At 55.5% G+C, this 19,107-nt stretch overlaps 7 protein-coding genes across 7 annotated transcripts; 2 read left to right on the top strand and 5 right to left on the bottom strand.

Moving 5' to 3' along the window:
• Window positions 1–648: 648 nt before the first annotated feature.
• UV8b_05639 (uncharacterized protein) lies at window positions 649–2,317 on the top strand (the record flags this gene model as incomplete). Its single annotated transcript, XM_043143136.1, has 3 exons — window positions 649–734; window positions 823–1,345; window positions 1,478–2,317. The coding sequence occupies 3 exons, from the start codon at window positions 649–651 to the stop codon at window positions 2,315–2,317; spliced, it is 1,449 nt and encodes a 482-aa protein (XP_042999069.1).
• Window positions 2,318–2,637: 320 nt separating this feature from the next.
• UV8b_05638 (uncharacterized protein) lies at window positions 2,638–4,359 on the bottom strand (the record flags this gene model as incomplete). The annotated part of the gene is made up of 3 exons (XM_043143135.1): window positions 2,638–3,444; window positions 3,547–4,008; window positions 4,114–4,359. The coding sequence occupies 3 exons, from the start codon at window positions 4,357–4,359 to the stop codon at window positions 2,638–2,640; spliced, it is 1,515 nt and encodes a 504-aa protein (XP_042999068.1).
• A 1,902-nt stretch (window positions 4,360–6,261) lies between these two features.
• Window positions 6,262–7,162, bottom strand: UV8b_05637 (uncharacterized protein; the record flags this gene model as incomplete). The annotated part of the gene is made up of 4 exons (XM_043143134.1): window positions 6,262–6,326; window positions 6,467–6,580; window positions 6,712–6,940; window positions 7,073–7,162. 4 exons carry the CDS (start codon window positions 7,160–7,162, stop codon window positions 6,262–6,264), a joined length of 498 nt encoding a protein of 165 aa, XP_042999067.1.
• Window positions 7,163–7,929: 767 nt separating this feature from the next.
• On the bottom strand, window positions 7,930–9,367 carry UV8b_05636 (uncharacterized protein; the record flags this gene model as incomplete). The annotated part of the gene is made up of 3 exons (XM_043143133.1): window positions 7,930–8,445; window positions 8,531–8,702; window positions 9,357–9,367. 3 exons carry the CDS (start codon window positions 9,365–9,367, stop codon window positions 7,930–7,932), a joined length of 699 nt encoding a protein of 232 aa, XP_042999066.1.
• A 1,988-nt stretch (window positions 9,368–11,355) lies between these two features.
• On the top strand, window positions 11,356–12,163 carry UV8b_05635 (uncharacterized protein; the record flags this gene model as incomplete). Its single annotated transcript, XM_043143132.1, has 2 exons — window positions 11,356–11,826; window positions 11,897–12,163. The coding sequence occupies 2 exons, from the start codon at window positions 11,356–11,358 to the stop codon at window positions 12,161–12,163; spliced, it is 738 nt and encodes a 245-aa protein (XP_042999065.1).
• Window positions 12,164–12,826: 663 nt separating this feature from the next.
• On the bottom strand, window positions 12,827–15,345 carry UV8b_05634 (uncharacterized protein; the record flags this gene model as incomplete). The annotated part of the gene is made up of 2 exons (XM_043143131.1): window positions 12,827–13,769; window positions 13,838–15,345. 2 exons carry the CDS (start codon window positions 15,343–15,345, stop codon window positions 12,827–12,829), a joined length of 2,451 nt encoding a protein of 816 aa, XP_042999064.1.
• Window positions 15,346–16,646: 1,301 nt separating this feature from the next.
• Window positions 16,647–17,819, bottom strand: UV8b_05633 (uncharacterized protein; the record flags this gene model as incomplete). Its single annotated transcript, XM_043143130.1, has 3 exons — window positions 16,647–16,847; window positions 16,996–17,431; window positions 17,542–17,819. The coding sequence occupies 3 exons, from the start codon at window positions 17,817–17,819 to the stop codon at window positions 16,647–16,649; spliced, it is 915 nt and encodes a 304-aa protein (XP_042999063.1).
• Window positions 17,820–19,107: the final 1,288 nt, after the last annotated feature.

Genomic DNA, 19,107 nt, shown 5'->3' with positions numbered 1-19,107 from the left:
AATGCAATGCAATTCACAGCAGCAGAAGCAGCAGCAGCAGCAGCAGCAATTCCGGTCGAGATGTGGATGACGAGCGTGCGCAATGGCCAACACGAGGGCACTAGCTGGGCTGTGACACGTGGCTGTGACATGACATGTAGCCATGACGGATCTGGAAATAGTTTCTGCCATGTAGGTACAGAAAAGCAGCCAGAGTTGAATCAAGCAGTTTGTCTTGCATCTAGACGAGGGCATCTCGATTCTCGACGGCCGACACAGGCCGCCGCCTGCGCTGCCCCGCCCTGCACAAGCTGCTGCCTGCTGGTGGCATCTACGGAGTATCTTGTGCAAGTTGTGCAAGTTGTGCAAGTTGTGCAGGCCCGCACAGCATGTCGTGTCACGTCATGTCATGTCATGTCATGTCATGTGCAAGCCGCACTGTGCCCCACAGCTCCCAGCACAGCCAATGGCAATTATGAGCACAGCAAGCACCGTCCCCGTCCGAGCAACTGAGCAACTGAGCAACAACAACAACAATTTCATTTTCATTTTATTTCTCATTGCTTGGGATAGTGATTCCCGGGCCCAGGGCACGACGCGACACCGCCATCGAGCCTCTTTTGCCCCCGTCTGTTCCTCCCGGGCCTCTTCAACGACGGCAAGGCTCCAATGGCGGCCCAAACGCCGGCCCCAGCTCCGTGGGAAGCTGTCCCGGCTCACCACCAGCTGTTTGTCCTCATCACCGGCGCAAACAGGTAGGTAAAGCTCCCTCCTTCCTTTCCCTTTCCTCCCGGGACCGCGGCCCTACAACTGACGCCCACGCCCTCGCCCTCGCCCTCGCAGCGGAATCGGCCTCGGCACCGCCCAAGTCCTGATTGACGACTTCCTCCGCTCGCGCCCGCCCGCGTCGCACCTCATCGTGCTGCCCACCACCCGCTCGAGCCGCAAGTCGCTCGAGACGGTGCGGGAGCTGCGCGCCTACGCCGTCGCGGCGGCCAAGACGTGGGCCCAGGGCCGCGGCCCCGGCCCCGGCTGCGCGTGGCAGGACGCCGTGGCCCGCGTCCACATCCTCAGCCTGGCCCTCGACCTGTGCGACCTGCGTGCCGTGCGGCGGCTGGCGCGCACCCTGCGCTGCGGCACCGTCAGCAACCCCGACGGCCTCGACGGCGAGTACCTCCGCAACGTGAGGATCCCGCGCCTCGACAGCGTCGTCTGCAACGCCGCCTACGGCGGCTGGTCCGGCATGGACTACCCCCGCGCCGCGCGGTCCCTGCTCGCAAGGGGCCTCGTCCAGATCGCCACCTGGCCCGACTTCAAGCTGGCCCTGCCGACGTGCATCTTGAACGAGAGGCCCGTCTACGGCTACGTAATTCACCCCTCCCCTTACCTTTGCGCGCCGCTTTCATGCCAAGGTTTTTTTTTTTTTTTTTTTTTGCTCTTCCCGTCCGCTGACGCTCGGCCCAAAAAAAAAAAAAAAAAAAAAAAAAAAAAAAAAAAGCCCGACAAGCCCTTGCTCGGCGAGGTGTTTTGCGCGTGCGTCTTTGGCCACTACATGCTCGCGCGCAACCTCCTCCCCCTGCTCAGCCGGCCGGGCGGCGCCGGCCTCCCCCCCGCCCGCATCGTCTGGTCCAGCAGCGTCGAGGCCGTCCAGCGAGTCTTTGACATTGACGACATGCAGTGCTTCGAGCGCCCCGAAGCCTACGAGTCGGCCAAGCGCCTCACCGACCTCGTCTGCCTGACCGCCTCCCTCCCCGCGACCCGCCCCTACACCTCGCGCTTCTTCGCCCTCGACAACGACGACGGCAAAGACAACGGCGACAACGACGACGACAGCGGCGCCGCCGTCCCGCCCAACATGTACCTCACCCACCCGGGCGTGGTGGCCAGCACGCTGTTCCCCCTGCCCTGGTTCCTCTTCGGCCTCTACCGCCTGGCTCTCGAGGTCTGCCGCTGGCTCGGCTCCCCCTGGCACAACGTCACCGGCTACCGGGGCGCCAAGGCCGCCGCCTGGGTCGCCCTGCAGCCCCAGGAGGCCCTCGACCACCTCGCCGCTCAGCGCGTCAAGTGGGGCAGCAGCACCGACGCCCGCCTCCGCGTCCACGTCAAGAAGACCGAGGTCGAGGGCTGGGGCTGGGACGGCAGCCCCGAGACGGCGCAGGCCCTCCAGGCCGACTGCGCCGTGGGCGTCCTGCGCAAGGCTGTGGGCAGGAAGCTCGGCGCCGCCTTCACCACGGCCGACGACCTTGTCGAGTTTGAGGCCCTGGGCGCGCGGTGCTGGAATCAGCTGGAGGAGCTGAGGGCGCAGTGGGACGAGATACTGGACCGTGATGGGCCGTGAGCATATCTGGTCTTGGTGCGTTGTTGAGCGGCGACAGCGAGCGCGAGTTGTCCCTACATGTTTTCTTCATCTTTCTCGCAAACCCCAATCATCGTACATGCATCTATCTACTCTCGTTTCCCCCTTCCTACTCGTCGGTCTTTTTTTTTTTTTCCTCCCCTGCTCTGCGGGCTGATCTACATACATACATACATACATACAACATGCATCACGATCAAGTGGGCAACCAACGTGACCACCCTGGACTTGACGTTATTTGCCACATGCATTACTACATGTCCCATGTAGTGCAGTTTACAGAAACGCCCCGAGGGCAACTTTCATGTCTCTGGCCATCTCCTTTCGCCTTCCCGCCCCTGAGCCGAGGCCTCGAGATTCGACCACGCGCCGCCTCCTCGCTGGTCGGAACAAAGTCGCTTTAGGACCACCTTGTCTTGGCGACCGAACCGCCCCAGGAAAAGCGGCAGCGGGCAGACAACCAGGCCAACGACGGCCTGGAACAACATGGTCTTCTTCATGTTCCCCGGCGGGTCGGCCTCTTCGCCGCCCTTCAGGGCGTCGCCGACGATGGTGAAAATGGCGCCGAGGAGCTGACCACCGGCCCACGCCGTGGTGGACGTGACTTCCGGGCTAAGAGGGTGCCCGAGTTCTGCGAGAAACTCGAGGGCGACTGGTACTAGGGCAAACGAGGCGGCTCCGATAAGCCCCAGGACTGCGTAGGGACCAGCAACACCACGGGTTTCAGGCATCCACACAAAGGCAAGGTAGCAAACGGCAATGATGGGAATGAAGGCTTTGAGGGCAAAGGAGAATCTCTTCGTCTTGTCCAGAATAGGCGAGGTGATTGCCGAAAAGACCAGGCCGGCCACAATGAGAATGGCGCCGCCGATGCCTGCTTCGTCATCGCTTATGCCGTATGGGACCATCATCTGATTGAGAAGTGAGGAGATGCAGTTGAAGAGACCAACGTAGACGAAGAATGGAATCAGCACAAGCCACAGCTCGAGCGAATGGGAAAGAACCTTGAAGGATTCTTTGAGATGCAGCTTCGGGGTCGCCGACGATGGCCCTACAGGAGTCAGCGGAGCGGCTGGTACAAAAAAGGCAGGAATGGCGCAAACAGTCGACTATTGGCGTTTCGGAATGCCGTCAGCATTCGCCGCAGGATCAAAAACCGGGGGAAAAAAAAAGAAAAACAAGAAAAAAAAAAGCGAATCTTGTCAACTTACAATGATGGAGACGTAAAGAACCATGCTGGAAATATCGCTCGTTTCCTTGGCCCAGAGAGGGTTGATCAACTGTCCCAAGGCACCACCCAAGGGGTTGGCCAGGCTTGCCAAGGCTGTGGCAGCAACACGGCCCCGGCTGGTGAACCACATGTCGGAATAGCGGGTGGGAGCCGCCAGGATGAATGGCTGCGCGAAACCAATGATGATCTCGCCTGCCATAACGGCGCCGTAGCGACCGCCGGACGAGCTGTACGAGCCGCCATAGCGAATCCAGTTTCCGATGATGAGAAGGACGGCAGAACCCATGAGGGCCGGCTTCGGCCCGCGATGCAGCATGGCAATGGTGACTGGGAAGATGAAGACAAAGGCCAGGAAGAATGCCGTGCTGACCCAGTTAATGGCAGACTTGGAAACTCCATAGTATTGCGCCGAGAGGTCTGCGACCGGTGCAAAGGTGAGCCACTACAGAGACCGACATTAGTTCTTTTCTGTGGCAACCCGGGTCCGAGACAAACCCGCTCCCGCTGCTCGTTTCAGCATTTCCCAAACACACAAACGTAGCCTTACATCCCAAGAAACGACAATATTCATAAGGGCCAACGTGACGAGACCAAACCATCGCCGCTTGTAGGTTCGGTACTCCACCGACGAGCCCAAGGTAATGCTACCCTCGCCTTGGGCGTCTGTAGTTCCATTTTGGTCGAGATTCCGTTCCTCGAGGGAGCAGTCCTGCGACCCGATTCTGGTGCTCTTCCAAGTGCGTCCGCCGGCCTTGTCACCAAGCGGATGGAGGCCTCCGCTGCCCTGCTTCATGATGTGGCAAGTTGGCAGCTAGGATGGGGCCAGGGTGAAAGCAAGTCGGGCGGCAGTAAATGCGCGGGCGAGTCTTGATGCCAATATTTTTGCGCAAGGTGCAAGCTGGCGTCGGGGCCCGGGAGAGAGGCCGGGGGTGGAAGTAGCAGCACTTGATCAATGTTTTCTTTTCTCCAGAAAACAAGCGCTGATGGTCTGTTCCAGTTGGCTCTGGTGTTTGGTTATCCAGCCTTTTTGGGGGTGGATTTCTTCCTCTCTCCGCAACAATGTCCGCGACGACCAAGACCAGAGAGATGCGAGCGATGACACGCCCGCCGGCTGGTTGTAGGCGGTTGTAGGCGGTTGTAGGCAGACGGTACGACAGGCCGACAGTTCAATGGCGATAAAGACGCAGGCAAAGTTGGGAGAATGGATGGGCCGTCGGCACGGAACCAGGTCAAGGAGTGTTGGTTGTTAGTCCAGCTAGCGGACGCATGGTGATGATGTATCGAAAACCTGGCCGAAGCGAAGCGACGAGGAAAACGTTTAACGCGTACGACAAGGCATGACAATAACAGCTGGTGGGCCTCCTGATTGTGTTGCCCAAGACTTGGTCCGCCCAGTCCAAGCTCTTGTGACTTGATGGACATGCCTACCTCCTACCTCCTACTCCTACCTCCTACTTAGGAAGGTAGCTGATCCGAAACCTGGCAGGCACGGGCAGGGCAATTCTTGGCTTCCTACCTTGGGTAAGATACCTAGGTACCTACCCTTGTGGAGCTAGCGTTTTCAAGTTCAGCAAATCATATCAGGCAACTACCCTGGGTCCCTCCCGTGAAGCTCGGTGCAAAGCTTCATGTTAGCATAGCATAAGCTCAGGGTGTGATGCAGAAAATCGCGCTTGATGGACCCCGGCAAGGATGCGGCCCCCACGTCGCATCGTCCGCTGCATCGTGCACATTGCACATCGAGCCCACGGCGAAGGGCCAGTCAAGTCATTTGCGACTTACCGTCATCCCTTGCCCGCCGGAATCTCGCGACACACACGACTCCGAGCCCTCGACGTCGTCCCCTGAAGCAGATATGCGTGCTCGATCCCCCCCCCCCCCCCCCCCCCCTTGAAACGAAACAGGACGGACCTGACTGTCGTTGCAGCCAGGACACCCGTGTGGGCAAACCAACCCAGGCGCGCGCTTCTTGCAGATTGGATTCAATACATTAATTATGCCCTTCTGCCCTACATGTGAAATTCCTTCCCCGTTTTGACCTTGGTAGCGATGAATGAATGGTCAATCTCCTGGCCCCGTTTCCCCCGGTTATAGGCGTCTACACGGCCCTTACTCTCGCGATGCTGAAGTCTCAAGATTTATTTATTTTGGATTTGCGATGCTGCTTGGGCCAGCGCGAATATCTGCTGCACCACCGACCTCAGAATTGCGCCTCGAGAATATGCGCTGCAACGGGTTTCGAGACAACTTGCATTCCGCGCCAGCGGCAAGTGTTACTCGGGGTAGTTACTCGGGGTAGTAAACGCAACATCATGGGTATTTTGCGCCCCCCGTTCACATGTACTTGCATAACAAAGCGGCGCATCCATTCTCCAGGTTTAAACGAAGCACGTAGGGGGCCAGGAAAGACGGATAATCTATTTGTTGGCGCTGCAGCAGATATGATACAGGTGAAGACGACTGTCCTACATGGCAGGGGTCCGCCGAACAGGAAAAAAAAAAAACTCACCGCAAAGGGAGTCTACCGTTTATTCGAGGCGGATTACTGCTCCAACAAAACCCACCCCCCGCTCCGAAGATTTTCATGGCTGCCGACTCTCCGTTACTGGCCGAGCCGCAAGCCCGCATCAACACTTTCCTCTTTCCGTGGTAGACGCAACTCCACTGCGGTTGGCTGTGGGTGGGCAGAACCCATCTATCGAAGCTTGGACCAGAGCTTAGGGGCAGCACAGGCGGTAGCGCAGTGTGCGAGGTGGAAGACTGGCAAAGAAGCAATATTAGCAGACCGCCGAACACCGGGGCAGGAGGAACGAGTATGCCAAAGAAGGAAAGGAGAGAAAAAGATATAGAAAAAAAAAGGAAGAAAAAAAAAAGAGACAGCGGGGGCGTCGATAACGTACATTCCTCGACGCAGTCCTCTTTGGCGTCGCCTTCGCTTTGCTGTTGCTGGACACGCTCGACGCACTCGTCAAAGTGATGCTTGGCCGGGGCACACCGGGGAGAGTTTTTGCACTCTGCGCATTTCGCAGTTCTGGTCAGCTGGGGGTGTCGTTGTTTCGAGGAGGATGCGTCGTCCGTCTGGCCTGCGGGTCACGGCGGCGCCCAGCAGGAGTAATTAATTGCGGACAGACGCGATGCAACGGACCTTCTTCAAGAGTTTCCTTAGGATCAACAATCTCCTCTTCCTCCTCCTCCTCCTCCTCCTCCTCCTCCTCCTCTTCTTCGTCGTCTTCGTCTTCGTCTTCGTCTTCTTCTTTTTCTTCGCCTTTTTCGCCTTCCTCCTTCTCAGCCTCAGCGTCAGCCTCGGCCTCCTCAGAGGACTCGTCGTTCGCTTCTCCGTCTTTGGACTCGGTTTCGGCAGCAGCCTCCTCTTCCTATTACGGCACCATCTTGTCAGTAAATGGTCTCTGTAGAGTCTCAACAGCTCGGCCCCGTGTTGCCACCAGAAGCTGTGGTGATGCAGACGGTTATACACGGGAGGCAGGGCTGAGGAGGCTGCTTCGTACCTTGGGCTCTTCGGCAGGCGCCTCGGCCTCGACAACGCTCCATGGCGTTACGGCCTCGACAATGTCAGAAAAGGCCTCCCAGATGCCCATCGTGACGGCGTGATGGTTCACAATGAAAAGTGGTTGATGGTTTGCTTCGACGTAAATGTCTCGCCGTGGTGATAAGAGGGTTGGTTCAGCCCGTCGCGGAGGCGAAAACTAATTCGGAATTGGCGCAGTTTGATTGGCCACGGTAAGCGGGACAAGTCACGCCTGGAGTCACGTGAGCCGAGCGTCGGTTGTTGAGCCTTGATACCTCGGTGAAAAAGTTGAAACCGGCACGGCACATAAGTGGCATGAGAGAACATGGGGGAAACTTTTAAACCAGAACAAAAGAAGAAAGGTCAGCGAAAGATTTATATAAGCAGCCCATACGTAAGGTCATTCATTGGTTACCCCATGAATTGTATTTGGAATGGTTCACTTCCATACCGTCGAATTTTTTTCCCCCCAGAGAAAAAAACTCTCTAAAACAACGCAGTAGTTGTAAGAAGCCACATGCAAACAAAAACCATTCCCGCCCGAAAGAAGCCAACCCAAGCCCAATGTAGTGAGCCAAAAAAAAAAAAATATTTTTTTTGTGAGCGCCGTGAAAGCCGAAAGCCATAGATTGGCTGACCAAGTACCGTGAAAGCAATCGCCTCGTAACCCGTCTCTTCATACATGTGCCTGTTTATAAAAGGGGACATATAGCGTAATTATGCTGCGGAGGATTTTTTTCCTTATTTCCCCCAGAAATGAAGGAGTCAAGAGGAAATATGGCGGGGTGCCACAAAAGGGGTTCCGAAAAGCCACTTCCCCCCCCCGTACGTGTTTACTCAGTCCTCAGCGGTGGCCCGGTCCGCTTCGTCACGAATGTGATCTTCAAGACGAATGCTGAGTTGCTGAGCTTGGGCTTCCTCGTAGTTCGGGGGGGGTTCGGCAGGGGCTCTGCGGTGGCAAGCATTTTCTGACGGGTTAGTTCGAGGCACGCTCGACGTGCTTGCTTCGGGATGCTGGCTGCCGGAAGCTTCGTATGCGGGAAGAGGCTCATCGGGTATGTCTGCTCCTGGGCCCAAGTCTCGTCGCATTTCCTGGTACTGAAACAAGCGCTCCCGTAATCGAATGTAGGCTTCATTGAAATCCATCATCCCACCATCTGAAAAGGTGAATTTGACCTCAATTCTCGGTAAATCAGGCGGTATACCTCCTCCCGAGACAGGAATGCAATCAGACTTCCAAACCCAGCCCCACCACATTGATGATGATGTGCTCGAGTCTTGAAACTTGAGAATTGGAGCGCTAAAGGATTCAAACTTTGGTTCTTGTGAAGGTTTGGCGGGTAGATAGACAATCTGACGGCATACAAAGTCGCGTGTTTAGCCAAGGTTCAACACGAACGAGCGTTTTGACGGACAAAGCCACCAGCAGCAGACTCACTCTCTTGTTTGTTAGAAACAGGGCACCTTTGTCGCTTTTGCACTGGAAAGGGGTACATCGAGACTTGTGTTCCGGAGGCACAGACAACTCGCACGCTATTCTCGAGTCGAGCTTGACAAGGATCCGTTCGTTTCCGAGCTTGACGAAGCCCCCTTCACTCAACATAACCCAGCTGGCAAGAGAGTCGGGGTTAGTTGGGCGTCTAGGAAGGGACGGACTTGTAATCAGGTAGTCATGAGGGTTGTCCATGGTTGGAAATGCCTGAAATATCTGGGCTCTTCATAACCACGAAGCGGATCCCATGAGTGCGACAAAGGGCAGACGCTACTGGGACAGCGATGTGTATACGAGGAAGATGGGGGAGAGGAGGTGATGAGGTGTTTCAACCATGAGCGAGTCGAGTTGAGAGAGAGCAAGGGGGAAAAGATGTAAAGCAGCGCTTCGATTAGAAAGACAAGACTGGAAAGGGAAGATTGACCCAGGTATACTCGGCAGGTTGGAGAAGAAAAGATGACAAGAAGGGCAGCAAAAACGAAGAAGAAATAAGAATAAATATAAAAATAAAAATATGGAAATTGTAAATGTAAATAGAAACAAAGAGGGACACGAAATATTTAAAAGGGAAATAAAAAAAAATAAAAAAAAAATAAAAAAGAGAGAGGGAGAGAGAGAAAAGAACCAGGTAGAAGGGGTGAATCGAAGTGAGGGCGAGGGCAAGGGCGAGGGCCGATGGGGCAGGCGAGGGGAGGGGTGTAGCCCGCGGGAGTGAATCGGGAGAGAATAGAGACAAGAGACCAGTCGTCTCTCGCTTTGAGGGCTCGCTCACTTTATCGACATTGTCTTTGACAAGGTTTAAGCAATCCTAGCAGCATCTGCAAGTCGTATCCAGATTGCCGAGCTGTGCTGTGGAGGAGCGCCTAGGCGGGCATGGCCTGCAGGCAAACTCGCGGTGTTTGCAGTCGGCGTTTGAGGACCAAGGTGGGAAGGGAAGGGCTTGTGGGTGGTGTGCAGAATGCGCAGCGCCGTGGTGGGCGAACCAGTCGAAGGGTCTGGTATGTTGGTTTGTTGGAAGCAAGACGACAGCGAGCAGGAGGAGGTGGTTGGTGAGGACGGGGAGGGGGGAGGGCGAGAGAGAGAGAGCAAGTTGTCTGGCGAGAGTCAGTGAGTGAGCAGTGAGTTGAGGAGGGTGGTAGTAGTAATAGTAGTAGTAGTAGGTAGTGAGTTGAGCTGAGCTGAGCGAGTGCGTGAGGATGAGGGAAGGGAATGAGGGTTTAGAGGGAGTAAAGAGGCATAAGGGCGGATAGGGCCAGCTGTTGCGGGAGTCCAGAGGCAAATCGGACCACAAGTCTGGGGGGGGGGGCCGGGTCCAATCCGCGGGCAGCGGGGAAGGAAGTGAGGGGCGGCATTGGCATTGACTGACTAGTCGAGTCTGCTTTTTTTTTTTTTTTTTTTTATAGTCTGCTGCACGTCTGCTGCACGTCTGCTGGCTGCCTGCCTGTTTCTTGTCCCTGCTTCCATTGCCCTGCAAGAACAGGAATAGCCACGAAAGGGGCACCTAAAAAAAAAAAAAAAAAAAAAAAAAAAAAAAAAAAAAAAAAAAAAGAAGAACTCATCCTCCGTTCTCCGTGTCCGTGGTGGCAGGACAGACCGACCGGAGCGAGGACGGACCAGGCCAAGGTCCAGTGTCGTGTTGCTCTGCCGGCTGCAAGGTGAGCCAAGGCAGGTGCAACTGCATTGACAACACCATCTACATACTCCGTCCGTACCAGTCTGGACATTAGGTACCGAGGACGGAGAGCACACAGGGGCGAGCGGGTCGCTCGGGCATGCCGACAATGGAACAACCCTGAGCAAGGGCACCGACTGCGGAGCGCACGCTCGGAGTACCCGGCTGGGAAGGGCAAGGGATAAGGCAGGCAGGGTCTGCTTGGACTGGACTGCTTGGGCTGGTCTGCTTGTTCTGCGTGTTGCAGCGAAACCTTGCGCAAGCGTAGTTGACCTCTGTAGGAGGTAGGAGGTATGCACACACATATGGTGCGAGGTATCTGTCTGCTACAGCTACCGGCATGCTACAAGGCGCGACAAAGCCAAGGCAGCGTCGGCATCGGCATCGGCATCGGCACCAGCATCCAGCATCAGCATTCAGCACCAGCACCAGCATCAGCATCAGCATCAGCATCAGCATCAGCATCAGCATCAGCATCAGCAACCAGCAACCAGCAACCGGCACCGGCATCGCCACGCCCGCCCGCCAGGAAAATAAAGACAAGATCGAAACAAAGCAGCATCGCGGTCCCCTACCAGCAGTGTATCACGTACGCACCACGTGTTTCATCCGCACCTCGCACAGTGCCAGTTCGCGCACAGTGTCAGGGCCACGCAGCAAAAAGGAGTCAGGACTCGGAACATCAGCCACTCCCCCTGCTCCACCTCCACCCCCCGCGGGTTGACTCGGAGTCTTGGCCCCAGGCTCGATTCGCCTCGGCCTGGTAGGGTTTCGTTTTCGCCCCGGAAGCCAGGCGCGTCGATGATCTGGGATTCTGGCCGTCATCGTCCACGAGTCCAGACTCCAGACTCCAAAAACGTCCAAAGACCCGAGTGCCGCCTGCAGCCACCAACACAGTGCGCAGCTTGAAAGCGAACTCCCCGCACCCCCCTCCCCCCCCCCCCCCAAACCCAAAGCCGCCCTCGTCGCCGCCAACAAGGGGGCCCCCCCAAAACCCCCCGCCCGCGAGACCAACCATCGATCGCCCACGGGAGCTCCCGCAAAACAAAACCAGACCTCCCGTCGATTGCCGCTTTTCCGCTTCCAACAACCCGCCGCCATGTCCACCACGCCCACGCCCACGCCCACGCCCACGCCCACGCCCACGCCGACCGCGACCGCGACCGAAGCCGCCATCATCGCCAGCCTCGCCCCCTACTCGGCCTGCGACGTCTGCGACGCCCTCCTCAAGCTCCGCGTCCCCGGGGCCGGCTACCTCGCCAACCTCCTCCCCTACACCCACGCCGCCGCCGACGCCGCCGCCGCCCCGACCATTGCCCCCGTGTCCACCGTGCTGTTCGCCCCCCGGCACGACCCGCCCGCCCATCCGCCCCCCAACCTGCCCGGCGACGCTCACTGGGCCGACACCGTCCCTCCGGGCACCGTCGTCGTCCTCAAGCAGCCCCCCGGGCAGACCAACGCCGTCTGCGGCGGCATCATGGCGCTGCGCATGAAGGTCCGACAGGTCAAGGGCATCGTCGTAGCCGGACGCGTCCGCGACGTCGGCGAGCTGCGCAGCACCAATCTCCCGGTAAGCAAAAGGTCTACGTCGCGAGCGGCGCCCACCCACCCCCCTGTATCCTGCTGACCGCCGGATGGAGATCCTGGCTTACGGCGTCTCGGCCGTCGGAGCTGGCGGAGGCAGCGTCCCCTGGGCTCTGCAGGTCCCCCTCGACATTGACGGCGTGGTCGTGTCCCCCGGCGACATTGCCTTTCACGACCCCGTCAATGGGCTGGTCGTCATACCCCAGGACAAGCTGCACCAGGTCCTGGAGCTGCTGCCCAGGCTGACCGCGGCAGACGAAAAGGTCAAGCAAGATGTCCTCAACGGCATGTCTGTGTATGATGCCTTCAAGCTGCACCGATGAGGCCTCTTGCCCCCCTTTCCATCCCAGCTTCAAAACATGGCCCCGTTGTTGCCCCCAACATGCCGTCATGCCGGCTTGAAGGAGTACCCGCCGCCAAAAAAAAAAAAAAAATTCATGGCTAGCGAGTGCAGCAGTGCAGCAGAATTGACGTTTCGGTAGTCCGACGACTCTTGATTGCGAATCCGTCAGACATGGATGGACCTTGATCACTGCCGCATCAGCATGGCATATCCGTCAAGTCATCAATTCATTCATGTAATCAGTATGGTCATTAAAATACAGCAATTCCCCCGCAATTCCATAGTACCAACGTGATGGATTAAAAAAAAAAAAAAAAAAAAAAAAAGGCTCCCGATGCATACCGTCGTCATCCAGGCAAGCCACAAAGGGGGGAAGAAAGGAGAAAGCGAGAAAGCTAAACAATGCCCAAGGAAGAAAAGGGGAGAGCCGCACAGAGACGAGAAATATCCACATGCAGGCCGAGGCAATGCAAAACGAGCGACTGTCCAGCGAATATAGCTGTCCATCAAACGCATGCTTTCCCACCCCGTCACTTCTTTCTTCTTCTCGTTTTTCTCTTGTCCCACACCTCTAGCTTGCCGAGATACTTACCTTCCCCAGTTGACCTTTTTTCCTGCTTCCGTCTACTACAAGGCCAACACGTTACAGCCACATGTCCTTGGCAACATCCGGCCTGTCAAGACCGAAATCAAGTCTCGGTATATCCAACTTGGGAGCTTCTTCGCTTGTTGGCTTCTGGGCGCCGGCTTTCCGAGGGGACCTCGACTCGGGAGCGGGGCCAAAGCGAACAGGTCGCACATCCCAGCCGTCCTCGGAAGCTGCGGCTACCCAGGTTCGGAGCGCAACATGCACGCTGCCGTAAAACTTCTCCTTGCAGAGCCGGAGGCTTCCGCCGAGGCACTTTTCCCACCCGGAGATGCGAAACTCGGCGCGCAGGTTGTTGCGTTCCGCAGACGTGGGCGTGCACGCAATGACGGCGTTCATCAGATCCAGATGCGACGCCAGGTAATTGGTCGCGTCCCATTCAACACCGCCGACATAAGGTGCGGCAGGCACCGGCGGGCGCTCTTGGGGAAAGTTGCGAAACATGTATCCAAACGCGCCGCCGACATTGTCGCGGGAGCTTGGGCGACCCCCCGGGACGTTGACCTGTCCCTTCCGGTCATCGGCAAGGGCTACTACGTTCAGGTTGTGGAGGAAGATCCAAAAGACTTCTTTCGTCACAGAGACAACCTCCTTGCACCAAACACGATAGGGTCGCTCCAGTCTCATGTCCAAGACGAATGGGAGCGGTCGCTCCCTCTCGTCTGGATCCTTGTCACGCAAATGGCCCAGTACCCTCTTGGCCCGAATCATTCGCTCCACCGGCGAAGCGGACTCAATGTAGGTAAGGAGAACAGACGTGATGATGTTTCGGGTGGTGAACTCGCTCGGTCCTTTCTTCTCGGGGTCGAAAAGTAGGTGCAAGAGTTTTGGAAAGAGCTCGGCCTGAACAGAGTCGAGATATTCCATGGCCTTGGCGGTGGTGGAGAGTCCCTTTAAGCACAAGAGATTCTCATGCAGGAGCGCGTCCTCGTGTTCCTCTCTGTATCGCTCATCATCGTCAGTCAGGGCGAAGCCAAGCGCAGAGGTCGACTTTGCCATGGAACATACCTCCACTCAACCTCCATGATGCGGTTCAGCAGCCCGACAATCTCGTGCATGCCCCCTTGTTGGATGAAATCCTCGATCCAAGCCACCGTTTCATTCCGAAGCAAGAGACGCAGCTTGTGCAATTTGCCCACTTCGACCAGCTGTGGTTGCTGGACCTTTCTCAGGTAGGCGACGTAGTCCGACGGCCCTTGCTGGGCTTTAATCTTTGACAGGAAGCTTGTCCCCACCGATGCGCTGCATGAGGACGGCCGGGACTCGGAAGCGATGCTGTCCGTCGACCTGCTGCGAAAATGTCGGCCCAGGGTTCCTTCCGCCTTGGACTTCTTGGTGGGCGAGCTGGGGTCTTTCTTGCCCCTGGAAAAGGTGAAGCTTCTTCCCCGGCTGGCCTTGGGTTGCTCCTCGTGGTCGAATGGGATGTTTGCGCGGCCAGATACAGGTGCCTTCGCGGGCGTGGCGCGACCATCTGTTGCCGTGCCCACGGATGCCGATTGGTCCAACTTGGCAGCTTGCATTTCGGCGTGATCCTGACGAATGAACTCGAGCTTTATGGTATCGTTCAAGTTGCGCATCTTGTATCGCTGGTTTTCGGGGATATTTCGGCGATCCAGAAGAGCCTCCAACTGCTTATCAAGACTGCCGGGGTCAATCTGCAGCTCGGAAAGGCCGTTTGGAGGCGTCGAGGCTGTGGATTTTGATCGACCTTGACTGTAACCACCGAAGAACTTGCTGTGAGACGTCTGGTGTGGGTGTGCAGATGCGGGTTTTGAAGCATGGCCGTGTGCTCTGGAGGTTGAGTGGGAGGAGGAGGAAGATGGCTGACTTTGGTCACTCTCTGGCCTGGAAACATGAACGGACCGGGGCCGCTCTCTGGTCGCCTTCATTGACGGGTGCTGCACGTTGCAATCTTGGTCAAGGACGTTTCTACCCGACGTAAACTGAGCAAAGATTGGCGGTGGTTCAGTGTTGGGTGTGCTCTTTGGCGTCAGGTTTTCCTTGTCCTTTACCTGACTCGATTCGTCGATGGCCATCTTGTACAGATTCTTCAGCGACTTGGGCCGGGAGAGAAATCCTGCCAGGTTGGTGCCGCCAGACTTTGTCTTGTTGGGAGACTTGTGGGGTGAGGCATCTCGGTGTTTGGCTGACGGCGTCGCTCCCTTTTCCGCATGTGACCTAAATGCCAGCTTGCCCAGGGCAGATTTGGTGGGAGAAGACGGCCTGCTGCACGTGTCGGCTAGCCCTTCATCTCGGGACTTGGCGGGAGAGCGAGGAGCCGATTCCTGGCGATTTTGTTGCAGCTCGCCTAGCGCGCCAGGGTTGTTCTTGACGAACTGGCCCACCATGGCGTCCTGGGTGCAGTGGTTTTTCTGAGGCGGGATCGATACGAAAAGAGGGCCTTGGCAGCCTTGAGAGCGTTGTCGGCCGTGGTTGGCAAGCGAGGGATACGAAGAAGCGTTGGTGTGCGGACTGTTCTGCACGTTCAAGGCTGCACCATGGTTGTTCGCTGCCATGTCCAGCAAGACGCCACGCCACGCCACTGTCGAACAGGAACAAGCAAGACACGGGGGAAGGGCAAAGCTATCAGTGTTTCTCCCTAAAAGACGGACGAAGCGTCAGCGAAAGCATTTCCAGGACGAGATTGTTTTGCCGGCTTTTGAAAACCGCAGGCCACCTACACACAGCTCGGTGAAGGAAGGGCAACGAGGTTACGCCAGTTGTTGATGAACAAACAGGCAAGAAGAAGGTGGGTATGGGTATGTAAAGGGCCAAGAGAGAGGAGAAAAAAGAAAAAAAGGGAAGAAGGAAAAAAAAATATGGGCGGAATGAAGCCTCCCTCTCCTCTAGTGAGACGGCCAAGCGACATGTATCAGAAGGCAAAACGAGGTCAAGGCCAGCGTTGTGTGTGTCTGGTAGACTGGTACATAATTTGATTGATTATGACAGACAGGGCTGATGGTTTAGGTACCTTTACCTAGGTACCTAAGCTGCGCAAGTCGGAAGAAACCCAACGACTTGACTAGCTCCACGGGTGGGCGCAGCCGTTGTTTACCAGTGTGGGGCGGTTGCTGCGGCGACGGGCCAACGGCCGACTACCCGCGTCTCCGCCCGCCCGCCGCCACCATCTGCTTGGCCCTTGGCTTATCGCGCGGGGGCTTTGATGAGAACGAGAAGCACGGAGACGTCAACCGCGTGGGATCCTCGCGCTTCCAGGTGCCGAGTACGAGTACGGCGTACTCCGTACTCCGCACTCTCCGTCTTGTCCAGTCGGGGAAGGTGCGGCTGCTGCTGCTGCTGGCATCATCTGGGCACCTGCGTCATGACGTGTACAGATCGTCCCTGTCCCTGTCCCTGGATGGGCGTTGACGGTGCGACAGCTCAGACGGGAAGCTCTCGTGGTGACACCACCGTGACGCGAGCCTGATTTTGCCCGGAGCAACCAGATGCAGCGTGGCCCCAATTGGCAAGCATGAGGGGGAGCCGTTGTGCGGGACGACCCTTTGTTACCCCCGGACGACTGCGATAGCTACAGGAATATCCAACCAACAGGTACGCTTATCTGTATACTACGTATCCCTTGGGGGAAAAGAAGAGGAAGAACAAAAAAAAAAAAAAAAAAGAAGAAGAAGAAGAAATTACACGTGCAGCAGGTCAGCCGGCTTTAATATGGAACCCCAATGACTATCTCATCTCGTACGAGTGCCCTCCACCTGGCGGTATGAATTTCGTTGCGCGGTTTTTTTTTTTTTTTTTTTTTTTTTTTATATTTTTGGTTTTTCCCATGGCGCGTCATGATTCTTTGCAGTGCCTTGCTTCAAAACACCTTGCCCTTGTACCCCTTGGGCGCCAGCACGACGTTGTACTCCAGCTCCAGCACAGCCTTGTCATCGCCGTCGAGGGGCTTAAAGTCGACGATTAGGTCGTTCTTGACGGCAAAGACGGCGTCGGTTTCCAGCCAGGGGTCGTTCTTGGGGTACAGCTGCGTCGTGCAACCCTTGAAGTCGGGATGCGTGACCTGCGGGAAACGCGTCAGTCTCGTCCCGTATTCAAGTCACGTCTCTTGTTCCTGTTTCTTTTCCTTTTTTTTTCCTTTTTTTTCTCCTTTTTTTTCCCCCTCCTCCTTATCTTCTCTTCACTTCCTTTCTGCTAATGAGCCCACGCACCTTGATGTGAATGTGAGCAGGCCTCATGGTATGGCGATCCATCAGCTTGATTAGCCGATACGCAGGGCCGTCGGTGGGCAGCGAGTAAGCCGACGGGCGGTAGCAGTAAAGCCAGTACTTGCCGTTCTCGTCGGTTCTGAACTTGCCACGTAGGTTGTTTGGCGTCTGGTTTTCCGGATCCTGGAAGTCATACTTGCCGTTGGCGCTGGCCTGCCAGATGTCGAAAACTGCCCCGGGTATGGGCTTCCCCGTCAAGAGGTCGGTGATTGTGCCGTGCATCTTGCACACGCGTCCCTGGGGGTGGGAGCTCTGGATGATGGAGCCGCCGTTTTCTCGGAAAGGCGCGTCGGGTGACCAGAAAGGCCCGAGGATAGCAGATGAGGTCGGGTCGACGTCGCCTTCGGCAACAAACTTGTTGGCAATCTCGTCAACCAGCCTGGTCGGCCAGGGAAGTCAGTGGCAGGCCAGCCAAGCCAAACAAGGATAGCAGGGAGCATCAGGAGGGGGGTTCAAGAAGACGGAAGTCGAGTCAAGCTTGGGGCTTACGATTCGAGACCAAGGACATTACAAACACGGTGCGCCTCGTCACGAGTCTTTGTGGAAGCCCGTCCAATCGAGTTGACGAAGTGCACTCCGGCCATCCACTCCTCGTTGGTAAGTTCAACCTCGCGCGCAAAGTCGTGCATGTGTCTGACCAGGCTGGACAGGACCAGGCGGTTTCTGGGCGTCATGCCGGGACCCATGGCGTCGACGACATGGCTGGTGAAGTTGGGGTCGAAGCGGCTGGTCGTCCCGGCTGCGCTGCCGTTGGAGTCGGTGGCCATGGCGAGGCAAAAGGGTGGATGGAAAAGAGACGTGAGAAGAGAAAGAGGTGAGGTGGTGTGTGCGAATGCGTCGGACGGGATTGCAAAATGCTCGAGGGAAGCAGTTTTGAAGTCGAGGGCGAGAGGTCGAGAACGGCAGCATTCAGGGGGTCAGGACGATACGATCGATTCATGTACAATAGCTTCCTGGAGGCGGGCGGGCTTCCAGGCCTTGTCCGCGCAAACAGTCAGTCGTTCTTTTTTTCATCTCTCCAGGCCTCCGGGATGATCGCGATTGTCGGTCGTTGCCATTTCCGTCTGTCCGTCGTTTCCACCAAACTAAACTCTCCCGAAGCATGGACTTGAGCCATCCATCATGCAATGCCAGAACCAGAACCAGAAGCAACCCCGCAACTGCGAGGCGGCAACTGCCTATGCAGTCAGAGTCAGGTCTGCAACGGCAAGTCGGCAAGTCGGCAAGTCTGCACCGGCAGGTACATACCAGACATGTAGTTTCCTTTGGTAGGTAGTTGCTGCAATAAGGAGGGTACAGGTCAACCGACCTATGTCCCCCCCTTATCATCCGACCCCCCCATAATAACTTAACTGACCTAACTATTGCTGTGGGCTGTATTATTAATGCGATTAGTTTCTTAAGTCTGCGCATCTTTCCTAAATAGTCATAATGAAATAAGGCTTATATCGCTAAGAGATTACATTATTTATATTCCTAAATTGATCTTAAATGCAATTTAATTCAATCCTAAATACATCTATCACAGTATTAAGTTATCCTATACCGATAATAACTTTAGAAAAACAAACTAGACGCATTTCACCAATAGAGTTTAATATAATACTTCTAAATCTTCAGACTAAAGATAGCGATATTATATTTACAATTATCTTATTAGATGAGGAAGATTATTTAGACTACTTTTCAAGTAATAATAATATATCAGATAATAAAATCGATAAAGTATTAAATGTACCTTAAATAAGAAATATTAATATCTACAAAATATAAACTATTAATAATATAAAATCAAGACTGAATATTACTAAGTACTATTACTTCTTTCTGTATTCCCTTAAGCAAATAAATGCTTAAGATTAAGTCTTACTATATTATATGCTTCTGAGGTTATTTATGCTGTATCAATACCAGAATACCCGCAAACCTCAATAAATTATATAGCAATATTTATTCTAATTAAAGTATTATCTGAGGATGAAAAAAAAAAACTATAGGAGGTAATTTAATATAGTATATAATAAGCCTTTCCTAGTAAAGAGATAACCTTAGTTA

The sequence above is a fragment of the Ustilaginoidea virens genome, chromosome 4, assembly GCF_000687475.1.
Source record: "Ustilaginoidea virens chromosome 4, complete sequence".
NCBI lineage: Eukaryota > Fungi > Ascomycota > Sordariomycetes > Hypocreales > Clavicipitaceae > Ustilaginoidea > Ustilaginoidea virens.
The sequence above is the reverse complement of the archived record's forward strand: the minus strand, read 5'-3'. Positions and strand labels throughout refer to the sequence as shown.